Source organism: Oncorhynchus keta, chromosome 26 (assembly GCF_023373465.1).
Source record: "Oncorhynchus keta strain PuntledgeMale-10-30-2019 chromosome 26, Oket_V2, whole genome shotgun sequence".
In the NCBI taxonomy this organism is placed as follows: Eukaryota; Metazoa; Chordata; class Actinopteri; order Salmoniformes; family Salmonidae; genus Oncorhynchus; species Oncorhynchus keta.
Window position 1 is genome coordinate 40,160,551 of NC_068446.1, and position 25,233 is coordinate 40,185,783.

At 42.1% G+C, this 25,233-nt stretch overlaps 1 protein-coding gene and 1 long non-coding RNA gene across 13 annotated transcripts in view; one reads left to right on the plus strand and one right to left on the minus strand.

Moving 5' to 3' along the window:
- Positions 1 to 25,233, minus strand: part of LOC118376066 (GRAM domain-containing protein 2A-like) — an 88,130-nt gene that overhangs the window by 14,016 nt on the left and 48,881 nt on the right. For all 3 annotated transcript variants that reach the window (XM_052480844.1, XM_052480842.1, XM_052480843.1), the window contains exons 4-6: positions 18,416 to 18,488; positions 8,159 to 8,262; positions 4,196 to 4,294 (exon numbers count right to left, since the gene is read on the minus strand). In XM_052480844.1, the coding sequence (XP_052336804.1) occupies positions 4,196 to 4,294; positions 8,159 to 8,262; positions 18,416 to 18,488 (276 nt within the window). The remainder of the gene's footprint in view (positions 1 to 4,195; positions 4,295 to 8,158; positions 8,263 to 18,415; positions 18,489 to 25,233) is intronic.
- On the plus strand, positions 22,299 to 24,902 carry LOC127912098 (uncharacterized). Of its 10 annotated transcripts, none has more exons than XR_008080717.1 (3): positions 22,299 to 22,309; positions 23,740 to 23,871; positions 24,670 to 24,902. It is a non-coding gene; the product is annotated as an uncharacterized LOC127912098 (long non-coding RNA). The 10 variants fall into 10 exon arrangements; XR_008080722.1 differs by lacking the exon at positions 24,670 to 24,902 and adding an exon at positions 24,398 to 24,631; XR_008080718.1 differs by lacking the exon at positions 22,299 to 22,309 and adding an exon at positions 22,570 to 22,580.

Below are 25,233 nucleotides of genomic sequence, written 5' to 3' on the forward strand. Positions count from 1 at the left end.
TTTAAGACGAGGGAGGACAATCGGGGCGGCAGGGTAGCCTCGTGGTTAGAGCGTTGGACTAGTAACCGGAAGGTTGCAAGTTCAAATCCCCGAGCTGACAAGGTACAAAGTCGTTCTGCTCCTAAACAGGCAGTTAACCCACTGTTCCTAGGCCGTCATTGAAAATAAGAATTTGTTCTTAACTGACTTGCCTAGTAAAATTAAGGTAAAATTTAAAAATAAAATAATTTATCTTATGAGCATGGCCTTATTTCTATTAAGGCACATTGTCTGACTGTCATTCATATTCCATTCACCCAGTTCAATGTAACATGGATATATTTAGGCTACTACATGATACTCAATGTTCCCTATACCCATCATGAGGTTGCTATAGCTTTGAATTAAAGTTTACAACGTAGGAGCACACGTTGAAATATATATTTTTTGTAATCAAGGTGAAAGACAGTGACACATTCAATACCGCCTTGCACACTCTTGCCTTCATCTCGTAAGGACCAATGCTGGGAGACGAGAAGCAAGTACAGGGAGTGAACATTTAATGGATAACAGACAAGAAACAAACAAGGACAGCGTCTGGACAGGAGAAAACATCAATGCTGACACGGGGAACAAACTGAGGAGCAGACAGATATAGAGGGGCAATCAACAAAGTAATGTAGTCCTGGTGAGTCCAACATTGCACCTATGCGCATAATGATGGTGACAGATGTACGTAATGATGGGCTGCCTGGTGCCCTTGAGCGCCAGAGAGGGGGAGCGGGCGCATGCATGACACATCAAGCTGATCTACGGTGTAATCATTAGTCCAACAGTTGCAAACGATAGAAACTATCGGACAAATTCAGGTATGTTTATCCTCGTTTCGTTCGTTTTCCAACAGAATCGGTGGAATGAATACACCCCTGATCACACACAAACACAGTTCACTTTCATAGCAGCCACATACAAACAGCACGATCACTTTGCTCATTGTAATTCCTTCTCGCATCTACATGCTCTCCTCCTCTCTCATATTTTTACTTCGCTTGTGGACTTCAGTGCACAACACATCAGCTGTTTCTGACCAGGCTAAAAAACCTTTCCAAGCCAAACCTTCATATCATGATCGCTAACCACTACACACAGCCTACATCGTTGTCATCATATTAGATAACATCATACAACATAGCAAATATAACTACCACTTTAGTAAACCCACTACAATCATGCAGTACAGTGTACAGTCAGAAAGCAGTTTAGCAGTTACACCGGCAGGCCCTGGTGGCAATGAATTCATAAATCCAAATGTTTACCTTGACTTGGAAGAGTGTTGGATAGCCATAGTCAGCTAGCTAACATAGCATCTCTCTCTGTTTGAGCCGGTATTTGAGTAGGCTAGCTAGCTAAGTGAAAAAAATAGAACAAAATATAATGTAGCAAGCTCTATCTTGTTCTCTCCCTCTCTCTTATACTGTTCATACATTTTTGAAGAAATGTATTTGTTAAAAAAATTTCAACTATTGTCTTTCTCTCTATTTGAGTCAACTACTCAGCACATTTTATTCACTGTAGCTTATGCTTTTAGTACTATATTCATTCTCTGATCCTTTGATTAGTTGGACAAGAGCTCTGACGTCCTCCAGAAGTTGTCATAATTACTATGGAAGTCTATGGAAGGGACTGAGAACATGAGTTTCCTAGGTTTTGAACTCAATGTACCCAGAGGAGGACGGAAGCTCGCTTTCCTCCGGCGACACCATGGTGTTAGCCTACAGAGTTCTGTTGAGGCTACTGTAGACCTTCATTGCAAATCTGTGTGTTTTAGTCAATTATTTGGTGATGTGAATATATTTAGTATAGTTTTACTCAAGAATTCTAGCTTTTTTAAATTTACATTTTTAAATGTTACCCCCATTTCGTGGTATCCAATTGTTAGTAGTTACTATCTTGTCTCATCGCTACAACTCCCGTACGGGCTCGGTAGTGATGAAGGTCGAAAGCCATGCGTCCTCCGAAACACAACCCAACTAAGCCGCACTGCTTCTTAACACAGTGTGCATCCAACTCTGAAGCCAGCCGCACCAATGTGTCGGAGGAAACACCGTGCGACCTGATTAGCGTGCACTGCGCCTGGTCCGCCACAGGAGTCTCCGGAGGCCAAATCGAGCTCTGAATGGAAAAGCTATGTGCCTCCCAAACTTTGGTTGACGGCAAATGGGGCGTTACATCCTGTATAAACACAAACTTGACAACAAACATGGAGAACTTTGACGACAGGCTATCAGAACAGGTTCACTAATAAAATACATCTTTATGATACCTCGTGTAGGGATTTCTAAGACACAAACATTTGTTTGAACTTCTGGAAAGAGATCGGGGAGGTAATGGGGATTGATGCAGTAAAGAGGTCAATGGAATGAAGACTGTGGGGAATAGAAGGAACCTGCATTGGTACACATTCAACAAATCTGATCTAACAATGTGGATATTTATCAAATCCGTCATGATCGATGTATTGTAACAGGCCCACAATATTGTCACTAAAAACACGATTTGGATATATTTGGCTGTTTTCATTGCATAACATTTAGAAGTTTTTCCTTTTCAGGTTTAGAAGGGACTGTTAAATGCTATATCGTATAAACTGGCAGCATAGCTAGCATACAAAAATCAGAGGTTGTTGTCAAAGTCGTTTTTACCTGTAATGCAGTTGATTGATGACATGAACATGTATTGGGGTTGACATCCATACAAGCATTTTTACTTCAACGTAGTGTGAAATACACAAACAAACAATAGCCTTAAATGTAGACTAATTTTGCTGGGGGGGAGAGAATGGAGAGATTCGTGATGGAGATGCAGCCTTTGTACTTCATGTTATTTTGGCTGAGCTCCTATGTCAAGCACCGGGAAACAGACTCCAACATCTCAGTAGAGATAAGATCTTGTATTTTCATTTAGCCAGTTGCTCGTAAATTAGCTGGATGACTATAGAGATTATCCCTGAATCACTACGAGTGGTGCGGTTCGGACCAATTTATTGGATGCAGTATGACAGCACCACAAAGCACAAGAAGTATGAAAGCCCTGACTTCTGCAGAGGCCGCATCGCCGTAAATGGTGTACTGCTATTTCAGACACGGATTGGCCATAAAAAAAACTGTCTGAAGCTCAAACACACAATGTTTAAAGGGCGTTTAGAAGTCCAAATCTCACCAGCGTCGTGGTGTGACTCAATGGGTTAACACTCCAAATGAAACACTAACAGCCTGATCCTTGTTCATTCCTTTACAAGGAGACTACTCAAACACCTCTGAAGAACTGGAAGGTCAACGTGGATCTGACATTTGACCTTTACCCTGATGTGGTATGTTCTCAACTCAAAACAGTGTCTGTTGAGCACCACAGTATGGTACAGCATACAGTATGTGAGCTGTGTGGCTGCGCTAGCAGACTTTCCTCAGACTGAAAAAGTCAGCGTGGATCCTCTACCTTTGGACCTCTGGGAGGATTGCTTCATTTGAAGTTGTGACTGACATTAACCCGCCGCGTGTGCTACCGCGTGTGCTGACTAGGTTACATTCTGTTTGGTTCAGGTGTTCTCAAACACGCTATTTCATGTTGTTGAGTGTGGCTGTTAGCTTCATTAGGCTGACTATCTGATGATCTGGTTGTTAGCCTTGTTGTTAGCCCGGCTACCTGGTTGTTAGCCCGGCTACCTGGTTGTTAGCCTGGCTACCTGGTTGTTAGTCTAGCTTCCTTGTTAGCCTGCCTACCTGGTTGTTAGCCTTGCTTCCTGGTTGTTAGCATTGCTTCCTGGTTGTTAGCCTGCCTACCTGGTTGTTAGCCTAAGCTTCCTGGTTGTTAGCCTAAGCTTCCTGGTTGTTAGCCTAAGCTTCCTGGTTGTTTGCTTGGCTATCTGGTTGATATCCTGCCTACCTGGTTGTTAGCCTAACTACCTTGTTGGTAGCCTGGTTGTCAGCCTGACTGTTTGCATTATGCAATGCTACATCTTTGCTTTCCCTTGTTTGGCAAGACTAAGATAAGTTAAAGTCAAACAGGACTGGCCCTGAAACAACCTCCCTACCACTTTGGTGTCTGCAGATAAGCACCTACAGTATGCTAGCTGTCTGCTATCTGTATGCTGTATTAACTGTCTGTGAGTGGTATAGCCTTATTGCATTGTACTACACTGTTGTGTTCTGTAGCGTACCTTCTGGCTGGTGTCCACGGTGATGGCCAACCCGTTAGGTACCAGGCCTGCCGTCCTGTGCTTCTTCACCAGCCGTAATGACACCACTGGAATGGCCACCTGTAAAGGAAATGCAGCAACATGGTCACCCGCTGCAGCTCATAGAATCTCTTCCTTCCCTTAGTGAGACGCAGTAACATTGTTAGTGACACATTGACACACAGTAACATTGTTAGTTACACATTGAGACACAATAACATTGTTAGTTACACATTGAGACACAATAACATTGTTAGTTACACATTGAGACACAGTAACATTGTTAGTTACACATTGAGACACAATAACATTGTTAGTTACACATTGAGACACAATAACATTGTTAGTTACACATTGAGACACAGTAACATTGTTAGTTACACATTGAGACACAATAACATTGTTAGTTACAATAACATTGTTAGTTACACATTGAGACACAATAACATTGTTAGTTACACATTGAGACACAGTAACATTGTTAGTTACACATTGAGACACAATAACATTGTTAGTTACACATTGAGACACAATAACATTGTTAGTTACACATTGAGACACAGTAACATTGTTAGTTACACATTGAGACACAATAACATTGTTAGTTACACATTGAGACACAATAACATTGTTAGTTACACATTGAGACACAGTAACATTGTTAGTTACACATTGAGACACAATAACATTGTTAGTTACACAGTAACATTGTTAGTTACACATTGAGACACAATACCATTGTTAGTTACACAGTAACATTGTTAGTTACACATTGACACACAGTAACATTGTTAGTTATACATTGAGACACAGTAACATTGTTAGTTACACATTGACACACAGTAACATTGTTAGTTATACATTGAGACACAGTAACATTGTTAGTTACACATTGAGACACAATAACATTGTTAGTTACACATTGAGATACAATAACATTGTTAGTTACACATTGAGATACAGTAACATTGTTAGTTACACATTGAGACACAATAACATTGTTAGTTACACATTGAGATACAGTAACATTGTTAGTTACACAGTAACATTGTTAGTTACACATTGAGACACAATAACATTGTTAGTTACACATTGAGATACAGTAACATTGTTAGTTACACATTGAGATACAGTAACATTGTTAGTTACACATTGAGACACAATAACATTGTTAGTTACACATTGAGACACAATAACATTGTTAGTTACACATTGAGACACAGTAACATTGTTAGTTACACATTGAGACACAATAACATTGTTAGTTACACATTGAGATACAGTAACATTGTTAGTTACACATTGAGACACAGTAACATTGTTAGTTACACAGTAACATTGTTAGTTACACATTGAGACACAGTAACATTGTTAGTTACACAGTAACATTGTTAGTTACACATTGAGACACAATAACATTGTTAGTTACACATTGAGACACAATAACATTGTTAGTTACACATTGACACACAGTAACATTGTTAGTTACACAGTAACATTGTTAGTTACACATTGACACACAGTAACGTTGTTAATTACACATTGAGACACAGTAACATTGTTAGTTACACAGTAACATTGTTAGTTACACATTGACACACAGTAACGTTGTTAATTACACATTGAGACACAGTAACATTGTTAGTTACACAGTAACGTTGTTAGTTACATAGTAACGTTGTTAATTACACATTGAGACACAGTAACATTGTTAATTACACATTGAGACACAGTAACATTGTTAATTACACATTGAGACACAGTAACATTGTTAATTACACATTGAGACACAGTAACATTGTTAATTACACACTGAGACACAGTAACATTGTTAGTTACACATTGAGACACAGTAACATTGTTAATTACACATTGAGACACAGTAACATTGTTAATTACACATTGAGACACAGTAACATTGTTAGTTACACATTGACATTGACACGTTAGCCATGTCACATTTGTGCTAAAGCCCAGAACCCTGAGACTTTGTTCCCATGTAAAGATAGAGGGAGCAGAACGGCTCAAAACAAACAAGAGTGAAAAGGGGAACAAATAAAGGTTTAGTCAAGCCGGAGTGTACACACACTACACACACTACACACACTACACACTACACACACTACACACACGGTGAGTGATAACTAGCTGGGCTTTCAGGGTCAGTTGACACTGCATGTGCTTTCTCTTCAGACACTTCAATTGACTGGCTGGTTATTGGTCAGGAAGACCATTGGTCAGGAAGACGATTGGTCACGAAGACCATTGGTCAGGAAGACCATTGGTCACGAAGACCATTGGTCACGAAGACCATTGGTCACGAAGACGATTGGTCACGAAGACCATTGGTCAGGAAGACCATTGGTCACGAAGACCATTGGTCAGGAAGACCATTGGTCAGGAAGACCATTGGTCAGGAAGACGATTGGTCAGGAAGACCATTGGTCACGAAGACCATTGGTCAGGAAGACGATTGGTCACGAAGACGATTGGTCAGGAAGACGATTGGTCACGAAGACGATTGGTCACGAAGACCATTGGTCAGGAAGACGATTGGTCAGGAAGACCATTGGTCAGGAAGACCATTGGTCAGGAAGACCATGAGAATAGAGTAACCATACTCATGTTAGTGTAACGGCGTTCGTTCGTCGAAAGAGAGTCGGACCGAAATGCAGCGTGGTTGTTACTCATGTTCTTTAATGAAGAGAATGACGATACATGAAATAACTAAATAAATACAAAAACAACAAACGAAACGTGAAACCATAATACAGCCTATCTGGTGAACACTACACAGAGACAGGAACAATCACCCACGAAATACACAGTGAAACCCAGGCTACCTAAATACGGTTCCCAATCAGAGACAACGAGAATCACCTGACTCTGATTGACAACCGCCTCAGGCAGCCAACCTATGCTACACCCCTACTCAGCCGCAATCCCAATGCCTACAAAACCCCAATACGAAACACAACATTTAAACCCATGTCACACCCTGGCCTGACCAAATATATAACAGAAAACACAAAACACTATGACCAAGGCGTGACAGTTAGGTAGTTATCAATTCAATAGAATGATAATTCTATTATTCATAGCAATACAACACCAATATTATGTCATTGAAAAGCATAGGTCTAGACTTTGATCTGGATGCACATTTGAAATAAGGCAATTGGTTCCAAATATCCTTTCCTCTTGAAAACGTTTGAACACTTGCCTGTGTATGTGACCAACGATTATATTATTCAGACCTTAATTTCACTTCGCTCCTCCCTTTTATGTTGTATTCCCAGGTATCATGAAAGTAATGATTTGTAAATAAGGAAATTGGGTATCAACTGAATTTCCGGTAACTGTAAATGAAGTCTAAATCTCGTAAAACAGTTTGCTGTTCAATGACTAACCGGGCTACCACGTCACTTTATTGTCCTGTATTTGAATACCTGCATCAAACACACGGCATATTTCACGTTGGACATTTCCCTTGTAAAACAACAGTCCCAGCTCAACTTGACATTAAAAGGGTTATAGGGCTGTCACCTTAGGTGAACCCTTTTAGGTTCTAGATCGCACCTTTCATTCTAAGAGTGTACTATACAATAAAGAGAGAACCTGAATGCAGTGAGATTCATTTGAATGTCTTTTGTGTTCAGGTTGTTTAGTGCCGAGGCTCCATCAGACATCTTGATTCTCTATTCAAAGAGAGAAACAATCAGCAATTGAACAGAGAGACAGACATCCATTTATCTTGGAATGAGTCCATGGAAAACATGGAGATCAAGTCCAGAAAGAGAACCTGTCGATCAACTGAAATGATCATACCGACAGTGTTGTACTCGATGATAAAGTCTACTCCCTCTTTTCATTGTGAGAAGGAAGCAGCCATTTTGTGTCAAGGCTGAGGGCAGTTGCAATTCCCACTGGAACATCACCACTCACCTTGATGTCCTTCCCAAAGAGGTTGGCATAGAAACACAGCCAGTTGCGGGAGATGTAGAGGCGGCCCTGAAGTAGGATGTCTCGGAGGAGAGCGCAGGAATACACTGGGAATGGGGAAAAAGACACCATAAGATTGGGAATACCATAAGAGATGAGATTATAATACTGATGTATTTCATTCAACACACCAGAGGAAGGATGCTCAGAGCTGGAGACTAGCCTCGGGAATACAACACATGGCTGAGTGGATTCACATGACATAGACTGACCAGGTGAATCCAGGTGAAAGCTATTATCCCTTATTGATGTCACCTGTTAAATCCACTTCAATCAGTTTAGATTAATGGGGAGGAGACAAGATAATGATGGATTTTAAAACTTTGAGACAATTGAGACATGGATCGTGTATTTGTAGTAGGTCCCAGGATTTATGTGCCTTTGAACAGGGTATGGTAGTAGGTCCCAGGATTTATGTGCCTTTGAACAGGGTATGGTAGTAGGTCCCAGGATTTATGTGCCTTTGAACAGGGTATGGTAGTAGGTCCCAGGATTTATGTGCCTTTGAACAGGGTATGGTAGTAGGTCCCAGGATTTATGTGCCTTTGAACAGGGTATGGTAGTAGGTCCCAGGATTTATGTGCCTTTGAACAGGGTATGGTAGTAGGTCCCAGGCACATTGGTTTGAGTGTGTCAAGAACTGCAACGCTACTGGGTTTTTCACGCTCAACAGTTTCCCTGTGTAACAAGAATGGTCCACCACCCAAAGGACATCCAGCCAACTTGACACAGCTGTGGGAAACATTGGAGTCGACATGTGCCAGCAGCCCTGTGGAACGCTTTCGACACCTTGTAGAGTCCATGCCCCGACGAATTGATGCTGTTCTGAGGGCAAAAGGGGTTGCAACAATACTCGGAAGGTGTTCCTAATGTTTTGTACACTCACTGTATACGAGTTGGCTTCAAACCTACACACTGAAGGAAAGGGATATGAACACTGTTGATTTCCATTAATATAGAAACATAACTCAATTTACAATATCAGTATGTCATTTTCAGAATCCCTAAAATATTTTCTTCAGGGCATACACATACTAACAAATAGATCTTTAGACACCCAAACAACAAATTATAAAATGACCAAAAAACAAATAAACTCAATTCTATTCTACCACAGATTATAAACCAACGTCACAAGACATGAGTTATGAGTCATAACCAAAACAGCCTAAAATGGCAAAAAGATTATCTGTGTCATAATGAGACTAATTTCTAGCTAAATGCAGCAGGCTGGTACAGGGTTGCAGGTGGAGAGTGAGAGGGAGGGATGGAGAGAGAGAGGTGGGGGGTGTAGAGAGGGGGGTAACAAAAGAGAAAGAGAGAATTAAAGAGGGATTAAGGGAGATGGAGGTGATTCATCACTTCAGAGAATGCGTTTCCACTGCTTTACACCCCTCCAGCCGACACTTGGCATTGCACATGATGATCTTAGGTTTGTGTGCGGCTGCTCGGCCATGGAAACCCATTTCATGAAGCTCCCGACTAACAGTTCTTGTGCTGATGTTGCTTACAGAGGAAGTTTGGAACTTGGTAGTGAGTGTTGCAACAAAGGACAGATGATTGTACGTGCTTCAGCACTCGGCGGTGCCGTTCTGTGAGCTTGTGTGGCCTACCACTTCACGGCTGAGCCGTTGTTGCTCCTAGACGTTTCCACTTCACAATAACAGCACTTACAGTTGACCAGGGCAGCTCTAGCAGGGCAGAAATTTGACGAACTGACTTGTTGGAAAGGTGGCATCCTATGACTGTGCCACGTTGAAAGTCACTGAGCTCGTCAGTACGGGTCCTTCTACTGCCAATGTTTGTCTATGGAGATTGCATGGCTGTGTGCTCGATTTTATATTTATTTATTTATTTATTTTATGTCAGCAATGGGTGTGGCTGAAATAGCCTAATATATAGAGTATATAGTGCATTTCGAAATACCCTGGTATGCGGTATAAACGGTATTTCGCCCAAGCCTGAACGCTGAAGCCTGAGAGTTGTGAAGCCTGAACGCTGAAGCCTGAGAGTTGTGAAGCCTGAACGCTGAAGCCTGAGAGTTGTGAAGCCTGAACGCTGAAGCCTGAGAGTTGTGAAGCCTGAACGCTGAAGCCTGAGAGTTGTGAAGCCTGAACGCTGAAGCCTGAGAGTTGTGAAGCCTGAACGCTGAAGCCTGAGAGTTGTGAAGCCTGAACGCTGAAGCCTGAGTGAAGCCCTAAACGCTGAAGCCTGAGAGTTGTGAAGCCTGCTGAAGCCTGAGAGTTGTGAAGCCTGAACACTGAAGCCTGAGTTGTGAAGCCTGAAGCCTGAAAGTTGTGAAGCCTGAACGCTGAAGCCTGAGAGTTGTGAAGCCTGAACACTGAAGCCTGAGAGTTGTGAAGCCTGAACACTGAAGCCTGAGAGTTGTGAAGCCTGAACACTGAAGCCTGAGAGTTGTGAAGCCTGAACACTGAAGCCTGAGAGTTGTGAAGCCTGAACACTGAAGCCTGAGAGTTGTGAAGCCTGAACGCTGAAGCCTGAGAGTTGTGAAGCCTGAACGCTGAAGCCTGAGAGTTGTGAAGCCTGAACACTGAAGCCTGAAAGTTGTGAAGCCTGAACACTGAAGCCTGAGAGTTGTGAAGCCTGAACACTGAAGCCTGAGAGTTGTGAAGCCTGAACACTGAAGCCTGAAAGCTGTGAAGCCTGAACACTGAAGCCTGAAAGCTGTGAAGCCAAGAACACTGTGATGTCTCCTGCTCCCAACAGACTCCTGAAAGTGTTTTAAAAAAAGAAAAAAAGGAATTGAATGTCAGGCTCAAATCACATGTCCAAATTGATGTGTAGCCTACCTTTGTAAATGCGTTTTAGTGACTAGCAAGTTTGGTGTGGTTTTAATGTCCATAAAAGTAGGAATTAAAGAGGAAAACATCTCAATCATTGTATTGTAGCTATACAGGACCTAGCTTAGTGTACTGTACAATCAACCTCTGCACATTGGAGTGGAGCAAACTCTCTATTCAAACTAAGTGCAGATTAACACCCCTCATTCAAAATGTTTCGACATGGACTGTTTTCTTCACACTTCACAAATGTGCTGCACACATTCACAGCCAGGCCAGATGGTCCACCAATTAGTATGAAGCATTCTACGTTCAGTAGTGTGCTCGTATGGATATTGGCTCATAGACAGTACACTGTTAAAATGAAGTGCTTTGTAACACCCAAAACAAATGGCAACTGAGCTGCCACCAACTTGAAGGAGACGAAAACCTTAACTTATTATTGAAACACATCCTCCTGAGATGTTTGGAAATACGTAACACCACTTCATCAAGTGGACTGGGAACATTAGCAGAAAAGGTTGAAAACACAATTTTTTTTTTTTGTCCTGTCTAGTGCAGAATTATATACCTTGTCTTTTGGTGTTGTTTCCTCTCTCTAAAGCTTCTAAACATCATTATGATCTGGTAGATCTTTCTACCTGCCTGAGCTTCCTCTCACTCCCGAGCTTCCTCTCACTCCCGAGCTTCCTCTCACTCCCGAGCTTCCTCTCACTCCCGAGCTTCCTCTCACTCCCGAGCTTCCTCTCACTCCCGAGCTTCCTCTCTCAGCTTCCCGAGCTTCCTCTCACTCCCGAGCTTCCTCTCACTCCCGAGAGCTTCCTCTCACTCCCGAGCTTCCTCTCACTCCCGAGCTTCCTCTCCCGAGCTTCCTCTCACTCCCGAGCTTCCTCTCACTCCCGAGCTTCCTCTCACTCCCGAGCTTCCTCTCACTCCCGAGCTTCCTCTCACTCCCGAGCTTTCTCTCACTCCCGAGCTTTCTCTCACTCCCGAGCTTTCTCTCACTCCCGAGCTTTCTCTCACTCCCGAGCTTTCTCTCACTCCCGAGCTTTCTCTCACTCCCGAGCTTTCTCTCACTCCCGAGCTTTCGTGCGTTTCATCGAAAAGTGCAGGAAAATCTGATCACTGAAAATGGAAAAATATATCCATGCGCGACTTGAACCCATTGATAAAGGTGAACCACATTTAATGGGGCTGAGGTTGCAATACCTACAGCTTCCACACGTTGTCTAGAGTCTTGTCATTTGTCTACTATTTGTTTCTTGGTCAAACAGACGCAAGGCAGCGCATTTCTTCCGGTCTCCGACCGGATGTTTTGGTTGAGATTTACCCGGACATTATTTCCAGACGGACAGCTAAAGAATATACTTCGCCTCGTGATCAATTTGATCGCTTATTAACGTTTACTAATACCTAAAGTTGCATTACAAAAGTATTTCGAAGTGTTTTGTGAAAGTTTATCGTCGACTTTTTTAATTTTAAAAAATGACGTTACGTTATAAGACGCAATTTTTTTCCGTTTATCACACAGTCTTCATAGATCGATATCTAGGCTATATATGGACCGATTTAATCGAGAAAAAAAAGACCCAATAGTGATTATGGGACATCTAGGAGTGCCAACAAAGAAGATGGTCAAAGGTAATGAATGTTTTATATTTTATTTGTGCGGTTTGTGTAGCGACGACTATGCTAATTATTTTGTTTACGTCCCCTGCGGGTCTTTTGGGGTGTTACATGCTATCAGATAATAACTTCTCATAACTTCCGTCATTGAAAATAAGAATATGTTCTTAACTGACTTGCCTGGTTAAATAAAGGTAAAAAAATTATTATTATTATTTTTTTTTAAATGGCGACGTTGGCTAGCTAAACTCATGAGTAGAAACACGTCATCAGGGCTAACGGTCGTCTCGTGCCGAACTTCTCATGCTTTCGCCGAAAAGCATTTTAAAAATCTGACTTGTTGCCTGGATTCACAACGAGTGTAGCTTTAATTCAATACCCTGCATGTGTATTTTAATGAACGTTTGAGTTTTAACTAGTACTATTAGCATTTAGCGTAGCGCATTTGCATTTCCAGATGTCTAGATGGGACGCCTGCGTGTCAGGTAGGAGCAAGAGGTTAAGAAGCAGTGCGGCTTGGTTGGGTTGTGTATCGGAGGACGCATGACCTTCGTCTCTCCTGAGCCCGTACGGGAGTTGTAGCGATGAGACAAGATAGTAACTACTAAACAACTGGATACCACAAAATTGGGGAGAAAAAGGGGTAAAATTCAAAAAAAGAAAAAAAGAACTCCAATGAGTTTCAATCAGTCTCTCTTTTGAAAGATTTTGAGAAACATATTAAGATTACATTATTTTGGTAAAAATTAAATGAACAAATCACTGAAAATTACATGCATAACTTTTTTCTAATATATTTTGGGGGTATTTTGAAATAGGTATGACATAACAGAGGTGATACAGATAGGTGGGAGAAACAGAGTGAAGGGTTGGAGCTGGGAATTGAACCCCCAGTCATCGGTGGTGGGAAGAGGGGTGACCTTTATAAACCGGGTGTGTTACCACGGGCAGCCAGGTCACCTGTGATTACAAGTCAGTATTCAACGTCCGTCAGGAGATGATGTGGAAACCGGCCACTAGGGGCAGCAGTGAGCGCTGTTACCTTTAAGTAGGCTTTGGTTTTGCTAGGGTTTTGTGTACGGGGATGGTGGATAGGCAAAAGCATCTGCCTCTCATTCCAAAGGTTACATGTTCAAAGCAAACGATACAAAGTTGTTTTTTTATTTTTATTGAAAGCCTATCCCTAACCTTAACCCTTACCTTAACTATTCTGAGTTAATGCCTAACCTTAACCCTTACCTTAACTATTCTGAGTTAATGCCTAACCTTAACCCTTACCTTAACTATTCTGAGTTAATCCCTAACCTTAACCCTTACCTTAACTATTCTGAGTTAATGCCTAACCTTAACCCTTACCTTAACTATTCTGAGTTAAAACCTAACCTTAACCCTTACCTTAACTATTCTGAGTTAAAACCTAACCTTAACCCTTACCTTAACTATTCTGAGTTAGTGCCTAACCTTAACCCTTACCGTAACTATTCTGAGTTAATGCCTAACCTTAACCCTTACCTTAACTATTCTGAGTTAGTGCCTAACCTTAACCCTTACCTTAACTATTCTGAGTTAGTGCCTAACCTTAACCCTTACCTTAACTATTCTGAGTTAGTGCCTAACCTTAACCCTTACCTTAACTATTCTGAGTTAGTGCCTAACCTTAACCCTTACCTTAACTATTCTGAGTTAGTGCCTAACCTTAACCCTTACCTTAACTATTCTGAGTTAGTGCCTAACCTTAACCCTTACCTTAACTATTCTGAGTTACTGCCTAACCTTAACCCTTACCTTAACTATTCTGAGTTAGTGCCTAACCTTAACCCTTACCTTAACTATTCTGAGTTAATGCCTAACCTTAACCCTTACCTTAACTATTCTGAGTTAATCCCAAACCTTAACCCTTACCTTAACTATTCTGAGTTAATGCCTAACCTTAACCCTTACCTTAACTATTCTGAGTTAATGCCTAACCTAACCCTTACCTTAACTATTCTGAGTTAAGTGCCTAACCTTAACCCTTACCTTAACTATTCTGAGTTAATGCCTAACCTTAACCCTTACCTTAACTATTCTGAGTTAGTGCCTAACCTTAACCCTTACCTTAACTATTCTGAGTTAATGCCTAACCTTAACCCTTACCTTAACTATTCTGAGTTAATCCCAAACCTTAACCCTTACCTTAACTATTCTGAGTTAATGCCTAACCTTAACCCTTACCTTAACTATTCTGAGTTAGTGCCTAACCTTAACCCTTACCTTAACTATTCTGAGTTAATGCCTAACCTTAACCCTTACCTTAACTATTCTGAGTTAATGCCTAACCTTAACCCTTACCTTAACTATTCTGAGTTAATGCCTAACCTTAACCCTTACCTTAACTATTCTGAGTTAGTGCCTAACCTTAACCCTTACCTTAACTATTCTGAGTTAGTGCCTAACCTTAACCCTTACCTTAACTATTCTGAGTTAGTGCCTAACCTTAACCCTTACCTTAACTATTCTGAGTTAATGCCTAACCTTAACCCTTACCTTAACTATTCTGAGTTAGTGCCTAACCTTAACCCTTACCTTAACTATTCTGAGTTAATGCCTAACCTTAACCCTTACCTTAACTATTCTGAGTTAATGCCTAACCTTAACCCTTACCTTAACTATTCTGAGTTAATGCCTAACCTTAACCCTTACCTTAACTATTCTGAGTTAATGCCTAACCTTAACCCTTACCTTAACTATTCTGAGTTAGTGCCTAACCTTAACCCTTACCTTAACTATTCTGAGTTAGTGCCTAACCTTAACCCTTACCTTAACTATTCTGAGTTAATGCCTAACCTTAACCCTTACCTTAACTATTCTGAGTTAATGCCTAACCTTAACCCTTACCTTAACTATTCTGAGTTAGTGCCTAACCTTAACCCTTACCTTAACTATTCTGAGTTAGTGCCTAACCTTAACCCTTACCTTAACTATTCTGAGTTAGTGCCTAACCTTAACCCTTACCTTAACTATTCTGAGTTAATGCCTAACCTTAACCCTTACCTTAACTATTCTGAGTTAGTGCCTAACCTTAACCCTTACCTTAACTATTCTGAGTTAGTGCCTAACCTTAACCCTTACCTTAACTATTCTGAGTTAGTGCCTAACCTTAACCCTTACCTTAACTATTCTGAGTTAATGCCTAACCTTAACCCTTACCTTAACTATTCTGAGTTAATGCCTAACCTTAACCCTTACCTTAACTATTCTGAGTTAGTGCCTAACCTTAACCCTTACCTTAACTATTCTGAGTTAGTGCCTAACCTTAACCCTTACCTTAACTATTCTGAGTTAATGCCTAACCTTAACCCTTACCTTAACTATTCTGAGTTAGTGCCTAACCTTAACCCTTACCTTAACTATTCTGAGTTAATGCCTAACCTTAACCCTTACCTTAACTATTCTGAGTTAATGCCTAACCTTAACCCTTACCTTAACTATTCTGAGTTAGTGCCTAACCTTAACCCTTACCTTAACTATTCTGAGTTAATGCCTAACCTTAACCCTTACCTTAACTATTCTGAGTTAATGCCTAACCTTAACCCTTACCTTAACTATTCTGAGTTAATGCCTAACCTTAACCCTTACCTTAACTATTCTGAGTTAATGCCTAACCTTAACCCTTACCTTAACTATTCTGAGTTAATGCCTAACCTTAACCCTTACCTTAACTATTCTGAGTTAATGCCTAACCTTAACCCTTACCTTAACTATTCTGAGTTAGTGCCTAACCTTAACCCTTACCTTAACTATTCTGAGTTAATGCCTAACCTTAACCCTTACCTTAACTATTCTGAGTTAGTGCCTAACCTTAACCCTTACCTTAACTATTCTGAGTTAATGCCTAACCTTAACCCTTACCTTAACTATTCTGAGTTAATCCCTAACCTTAACCCTTACCTTAACTATTCTGAGTTAACCCTTAACCCTTACCTTAACTATTCTGAGTTAGTGCCTAACCTTAACCCTTACCTTAACTATTCTGAGTTAGTGCCTAACCTTAACCCTTACCTTAACTATTCTGAGTTAATGCCTAACCTTAACCCTTACCTTAACTATTCTGAGTTAGTGCCTAACCTTAACCCTTACCTTAACTATTCTGAGTTAATGCCTAACCTTAACCCTTACCTTAACTATTCTGAGTTAATGCCTAACCTTAACCCTTACCTTAACTATTCTGAGTTAGTGCCTAACCTTAACCCTTACCTTAACTATTCTGAGTTAATGCCTAACCTTAACCCTTACCTTAACTATTCTGAGTTAGTGCCTAACCTTAACCCTTACCTTAACTATTCTGAGTTAAGTGCCTAACCTTAACCCTTACCTTAACTATTCTGAGTTAATGCCTAACCTTAACCCTTACCTTAACTATTCTGAGTTAATGCCTAACCTTAACCCTTACCTTAACTATTCTGAGTTAATGCCTAACCTTAACTATTCTGAGTTTACCTTAACTATTAACTGAGTTAATGCCTAACCTTAACCCTTACCTTAACTATTCTGAGTTAATGCCTAACCTTAACCCTTACCTTAACTATTCTGAGTTAATGCCTAACCTTAACCCTTACCTTAACTATTCTGAGTTAATGCCTAACCTTAACCCTTACCTTAACTATTCTGAGTTAGTGCCTAACCTTAACCCTTACCTTAACTATTCTGAGTTAGTGCCTAACCTTAACCCTTACCTTAACTATTCTGAGTTAATGCCTAACCTTAACCCTTACCTTAACTATTCTGAGTTAGTGCCTAACCTTAACCCTTACCTTAACTATTCTGAGTTAATGCCTAACCTTAACCCTTACCTTAACTATTCTGAGTTAATGCCTAACCTTAACCCTTACCTTAACTATTCTGAGTTAGTGCCTAACCTTAACCCTTACCTTAACTATTCTGAGTTAATGCCTAACCTTAACCCTTACCTTAACTATTCTGAGTTAATGCCTAACCTTAACCCTTCCCTTAACTATTCTGAGTTAATGCCTAACCTTAACCCTTACCTTAACTATTCTGAGTTAATGCCTAACCTTAACCCTTACCTTAACTATTCTGAGTTAGTGCCTAACCTTAACCCTTACCTTAACTATTCTGAGTTAGTGCCTAACCTTAAGAATTCAAAATGAATGCCTAAACCTAACCTTGAACGATACAGACATGTACAGTAACAAGACATTTCGAAAATGTGATGTTCGGAACACCTTCAAAATTTGACGTTTGAGAATACACGGATGAACGTCTAATTCTGACATGAGACTGAGAGCTTGTGAGACATACAGTGGTATTGGATATTGGTTCAGTGTAGGAGGAATAGATGGTCTCCCTGACCTTTAAACAATGCTACCTAATATAATGTTTACATACCCTACATCATTCATCTCATATGTATACGTATATACTGTACTCTATATCATCTACTGCATCTTTATGTAATACATGTATCACTAGCCACTTTAACTGTGCCACTTTGTTTACATACTCATCTCATATGTATATACTGTACTCGATACCATCTACTGTATCTTGCCTATGCCGCTCTGTACCATCACTCATTCATATATCTTTATGTACATATTCTTATCCCCTTACACTTGTGTATATAAGGTAGTAGTTTTGGAATTTTTAGCTAGATTACTTGTTGGTTATTACTGCATTGTCGGAACTAGAAGCACAAGCATTTCGCTACACTCGCATTAACATCTGCTAACCATGTGTATGTGACAAATAAATTTGATTTGATTTGACCTACCTTTCATAAGGATCTCCTCCTTGGGGACGCTCTGGAACAGCTTGTGGTACTGGGAGTTGTACTTGCTGACGGTCTGTTAGGGGGAGACAGGAATAAGATGGAGGAGACAGGGGTAAGACGGGGGGGACAGGGGTACGATGGAGGAGACGGGGGGGACAGGGGGAGACAGGAATAAGATGGAGGAGACAGGGGTAAGACGGGGGGGACAGGGGTACGATGGAGGAGACGGGGGGACAGGGGGAGACAGGAATAAGATGGAGGAGACAGGGGTGAGAGAGGGGGGAGACAGGAATAAGATGGAGGAGACGGGGGAGACAGGAATAAGATGGAGGAGACAGGGGGAGACAGGAATAAGATGAGACAGGGGGAGACAGGAATAAGATGGAGGAGACAGGGGGAGGAATAAGATGGAGGAGACAGGGGGAGACAGGAATAAGATGGAGGAGACAGGGGGAGACAGGAATAAGATGGAGGAGACAGGGGGAGACAGGAATAAGATGGAGGAGACAGGAATAAGATGGAGGAGACAGGAATAAGATGAATAAGATGGAGAGACAGGGGAGACAGGAATAAGATGGAGGAGACAGGGGGAGACAGGAATAAGATGGAGGAGACAGGAATAAGATGGAGGAGACAGGGGGAGACAGGAATAAGATGGAGGAGACAGGAGGAGACAGGAATAAGATGGAGGAGACAGGAATAAGATGGAGGAGACAGGGGGAGACAGGAATAAGATGGAGGAGACAGGAATAAGATGGAGGAGACAGGGGGAGACAGGAATAAGATGGAGGAGACAGGAGGAGACAGGAATAAGATGGAGGTGACAGGGGGGAGACAGGAATAAGATGGAGGAGACAGGAATAAGATGGAGGAGACAGGGGGAGACAGGAATAAGATGGAGGAGACAGGAATAAGATGGAGGAGACAGGGGGAGACAGGAATAAGATGGAGGAGACAGGAATAAGATGGAGGAGACAGGGGGAGACAGGAATAAGATGGAGGAGACAGGAATAAGATGGAGGAGACAGGGGGAGACAGGAATAAGATGGAGGAGACAGGGGGGAGACAGGAATAAGATGGAGGTGACAGGGGGGAGACAGGAATAAGATGGAGGAGACAGGGGGAGACAGGAATAAGATGGAGGTGACAGGGGGGAGACAGGAATAAGATGGGGGAGACAGGGGTGAGACAGGAATAAGATGGAGGAGACAGGGGGAGACAGGAATAAGATGGAGGAGACAGGGGGAGACAGGAATAAGATGGAGGTGACAGGGGGGAGACAGGAATAAGATGGGGGAGACAGGGGTGAGACAGGAATAAGATGGAGGAGACAGGGGGAGACAGGAATAAGATGGAGGAGACAGGGGGAGACAGGAATAAGATGGAGGAGACAAGGGTAAGACGGGGGGGACAGGAATAAGATGGAGGAGACAGGGGGAGACAGGAATAAGATGGAGGAGACAAGGGGGAGACAGGAATAAGATGGGGGAGACAGGGGTGAGACAGGAATAAGATGGAGGAGACAAGGGGGAGACAGGAATAAGATGGGGGAGACAGGGGTGAGACAGGAATAAGATGGGGGAGACAGGGGTGAGACAGGGGGAGACAGGAATAAGATGGAGGAGACAAGGGGGAGACAGGAATAAGATGGGGAGACAGGGGTGAGACAGGGGGAGACAGGAATAAGATGGAGGAGACAAGGGGGAGACAGGAATAAGATGGGGGAGACAGGGGTGAGACAGGAATAAGATGGAGGAGACAGGGGGAGACAGGGGTAAGATGGGGAAACAATGGGGAGACAAGGGGGAGACAGGAGAGGTGGGTGAGGTTCCTTTCAGAAAATGTTCACTCACTGTTTTACTTCTCCCAAACAGAATCCTGTCACACTGTGTTGTGTTCTAACTCAGACACACTTCCTGTGTCACACTGTGTTGTGTTCTAACTCAGACACACTTCCTGTGTCACACTGTGTTGTGACCTGATCTCTTCCTGTGTAACATCTAACAGTGCTCCCTTCCCTTCTCTGTCCTCTGTAGTGGTGTGACAGGCAATCCCTTCCCCTCTGTATCTCAGCCTGGGTTATAATTGAGGCTCGACCAAAGACAGTACAGTATGAAATGAAGATTGGCCAAAACTGCTTCTCCAATAGAAATTCCAGATCACACTTGTCGGCGGCAGCGTAGCCTAGTGGTTAGAGTGTAGAGGCGGCAGGGTAGCCTAGTGGTTAGAGTGTAGAGGCGGCAGGGTAGCCTAGTGGTTAGAGTGTAGAGGCGGCAGGGTAGCCTAGTGGTTAGAGTGTAGAGGCGGCAGGGTAGCCTAGTGGTTAGAGTGTAGAGGCGGCAGGGTAGCCTAGTGGTTAGAGTGTAGAGGCGGCAGGGTAGCCTAGTGGTTAGAGCGTTGGACTAGTAACCGGAAGGTTGCGAGTTCAAACCCCCGAGCTGACAAGGTACAACTCTGTCGTTCTGCCCCTGAACAGGCAGTTCAGTTCAGTTCACTGTTCCCAGGCCGTCATTGAAAATAAGAATATGTTCTTTAACTGACTTGGTTAAATAAAGGTAAAAAAAATAATGTTTTTTTAAATGGCGACGTTGGCTAGCTAAGCTCATGAGTAGAAACACGTCATCAGGGCTAACGGTCGGCTCGTGCCGAACTGTGCATGTGAAGGCTGTGAAGGCTGTCAAATCAAAGGCACTCTTTCAATATAACGTTGTTTTTGACAAAAAATGAAATCATATCAGGTATCATAAAGGTGTCACTTTCACGAGGTTGTAGTAATAACATGTTCCACTTCAGACATTTTGGTTCGGATCTACGTTGGGCCTTTAGATTTCGATCGAATTAACAACTAAAGAATAATGTTTCACTTCTCTCATTGATTCCTCAAACACCAAACTCTGGCCTGGTCTGCTTGGTCTGTTTCGCAAGCGTTTCAGGAAGTCTTGCGATGATGCGCCTCTGGGTTAAGAAACTTTGTGGCTAGACACTAGAAGAAAGTTCTTTGTTTCTGGCCATTTTGAGCCTGTAATCAAACCCGCAAATGCTGATGCTCCAGATACTCAACTAGTCTAAAGAAAGCCAGTTGTATAACTTCTTTAATCAGGACAACAGTTGTCAGCTGTGCTAACATAATTGAAAAGGTTTTTATAATGATCAGTTAGCCTTTTAAAATGATAAACTTGTTATAATGGAGGCTAGACAGAGACAGTAGCTCCTTTTCTGGGAACGTCTGTGGGTGATTTCCATGTGATAAATAGCCCTGTGTGTGCGTGTGTGTGTATGTGTGTGTGTGTGTGTGTGTGTGTGTGTGTGTGTGTGTGTGTGTGTGTGTGTGTGTGTGTGTGTGTGTGTGTGTGTAGAAGTCTGGTAGAAGGCTATTTAAATCATAAGTCATACGATGTGATCCATTCAGAGCTCAAGTTGTCACTTACTGTTGACTCTGTGTCGATAGGTGAAGCTTTGACTAGACAACCTCACATAATAATAAACATCCTAAAACTCATACCTATATGACCTGCATACAATATTCTGTGGGCTGCTGAATTTACTGTAGCCATGTTAAATAGCTTGGACTCAGTCCATTGATGACAAAATACCATGTTGTGTCTTCAACCGTGTAAAGACAGTATTTCAGTGTGACATTTCAAGTACCACTTCATGTTTCCCAGGGAACCAACATAATATTCATACATCATCACTTCATGTTTCCCAGGGAACCGACATAATATTCATACATCATCACTTCATGTTTCCCAGGGAACCAACATAATATTCATACATCATCACTTCATGTTTCCCAGGGAACCAACATAATATTCATACATCATCACTTCATGTTTCCCAGGGAACCAACATAATATTCATACATCATCACTTCATGTTTCCCAGGGAACCGAGGTAACATTCATACATCATCACTTCATGTTTCCCAGGGAACCGACATACATCATCACTTCATGTTTCCCAGGGAACCGACATACATCATCACTTCATGTTTCCCAGGGAACCGAGGTAATATTCATACATCATCACTTCATGTTTCCCAGGGAACCGAGGTAATATTCATACATCATCACTTCATGTTTCCCAGGGAACCGACATACATCATCACTTCATGTTTCCCAGGAACCGACATACATCATCACTTCATGTTTCCCAGGGAACCGAGGTAACATTCATACATCATCACTACATGTTTCCCAGGAACCGACATACATCATCACTTCATGTTTCCCAGGGAACCGACGTAACATTCATACATCATCCCTTCATGTTTCCCAGGGAACCGACATACATCATCACTTCATGTTTCCCAGGAACCGAGGTAATATTCATACATCATCACTTCATGTTTCCCAGGGAACCGACATACATCATCACTTCATGTTTCCCAGGAACCGACATACATCATCACTTCATGTTTCCCAGGGAACCGACATACATCATCACTTCATGCTTCCCAGGGAACCAACATAACATTCATACATCATGACTTCATGTTTCCCAGGGAACCAACATAATATTCATACATCATCACTTCATGCTTCCCAGGGAACCGACATACATCATCACTTCATGCTTCCCAGGGAACCAACATAACATTCATACATCATGACTTCATGTTTCCCAGGGAACCAACATAATATTCATACATCATCACTTCATGTTTCCCAGGGAACCGACATACATCATCACTTCATGTTTCCCAGGGAACCGAGGTAACATTCATACATCATCACTTCATGTTTCCCAGGGAACCGACATACATCATCACTTCATGTTTCCCAGGGAACCGAGGTAATGTTCATACATCATCACTACATGTTTCCCAGGGAACCGACATACATCATCACTTCATGTTTCCCAGGGAACCGACGTAACATTCATACATCATCCCTTCATGTTTCCCAGGAACTGACATACATCATCACTTCATGTTTCCCAGGAACCGAGGTAATATTCATACATCATCACTTCATGTTTCCCAGGGAACCGACATACATCATCACTTCATGTTTCCCAGGGAACCGACATACATCATCACTTCATGTTTCCCAGGGAACCGACATACATCATCACTTCATGTTTCCCAGGGAACCGAGGTAACATTCATACATCATCACTTCATGTTTCCCAGGGAACCGACATACATCATCACTTCATGTTTCCCAGGAACCGACATACATCATCACTTCATGTTTCCCAGGGAACCGAGGTAACATTCATACATCATCACTTCATGTTTCCCAGGAACCGACATACATCATCACTTCATGTTTCCCAGGAACCGACATACATCATCACTTCATGTTTCCCAGGGAACTGAGGTAACATTCATACATCATCACTTCATGTTTCCCAGGGAACCGAGGTAACATTCATACATCATCACTTCATGTTTCCCAGGGAACCGAGGTAACATTCATACATCATCACTTCATGTTTCCCAGGGAACCGAGGTAATATTCATACATCATCACTTCATGTTTCCCAGGAACCGACATACATCATCACTTCATGTTTCCCAGGGAACCGAGGTAACATTCATACATCATCACTTCATGTTTCCCAGGGAACCGAGGTAATATTCATACATCATCACTTCATGTTTCCCAGGGAACCGACATACATCATCACTTCATGCTTCCCAGGGAACCGACATACATCATCACTTCATGCTTCCCAGGGAACCAACATAACATTCATACATCATCACTTCATGCTTCCCAGGGAACCGACATACATCATCACTTCATGCTTCCCAGGGAACCAACATAACATTCATACATCATGACTTCATGTTTCCCAGGGAACCAACATAATATTCATACATCATCACTTCATGCTTCCCAGGGAACCGACATACATCATCACTTCATGCTTCCCAGGGAACCGAGGTAATATTCATACATCATCACTTCATGTTTCCCAGGGAACCAACATAACATTCATACATCATCACTTCATGTTTCCCAGGGAACCGAGGTAACATTCATACATCATCACTTCATGTTTCCCAGGGAACCGACATACATCATCACTTCATGTTTCCCAGGGAACCGACATACATCATCACTTCATGTTTCCCAGGGAACCGACATACATCATCACTTCATGTTTCCCAGGGAACCGACGTAACATTCATACATCATCACTTCATGTTTCCCAGGGAACCGACATACATCATCACTTCATGTTTCCCAGGGAACCGACGTAACATTCATACATCATCACTTCATGTTTCCCAGGGAACCGAGGTAACATTCATACATCATCACTTCATGTTTCCCAGGGAACCGACATACATCATCACTTCATGTTTCCCAGGGAACCGACATACATCATCACTTCATGTTTCCCAGGGAACCGACATACATCATCACTTCATGTTTCCCAGGGAACCGACATACATCATCACTTCATGTTTCCCAGGGAACCGACGTAACATTCATACATCATCACTTCATGTTTCCCAGGGAACCAACATAACATTCATACATCATCACTTCATGTTTCCCAGGGAACCGACATAACATTCATACATCATCACTTCATGTTTCCCAGGGAACCGACATAATATTCATACATCATCACTTCATGCTTCCCAGGGAACCGACATACATCATCACTTCATGCTTCCCAGGGAACCAACATAACATTCATACATCATCACTTCATGCTTCCCAGGGAACCGACATACATCATCACTTCATGTTTCCCAGGGAACCGAGGTAACATTCATACATCATCACTTCATGTTTCCCAGGGAACCGAGGTAACATTCCTACATCATCACTACATGTTTCCCAGGGAACCGAGGT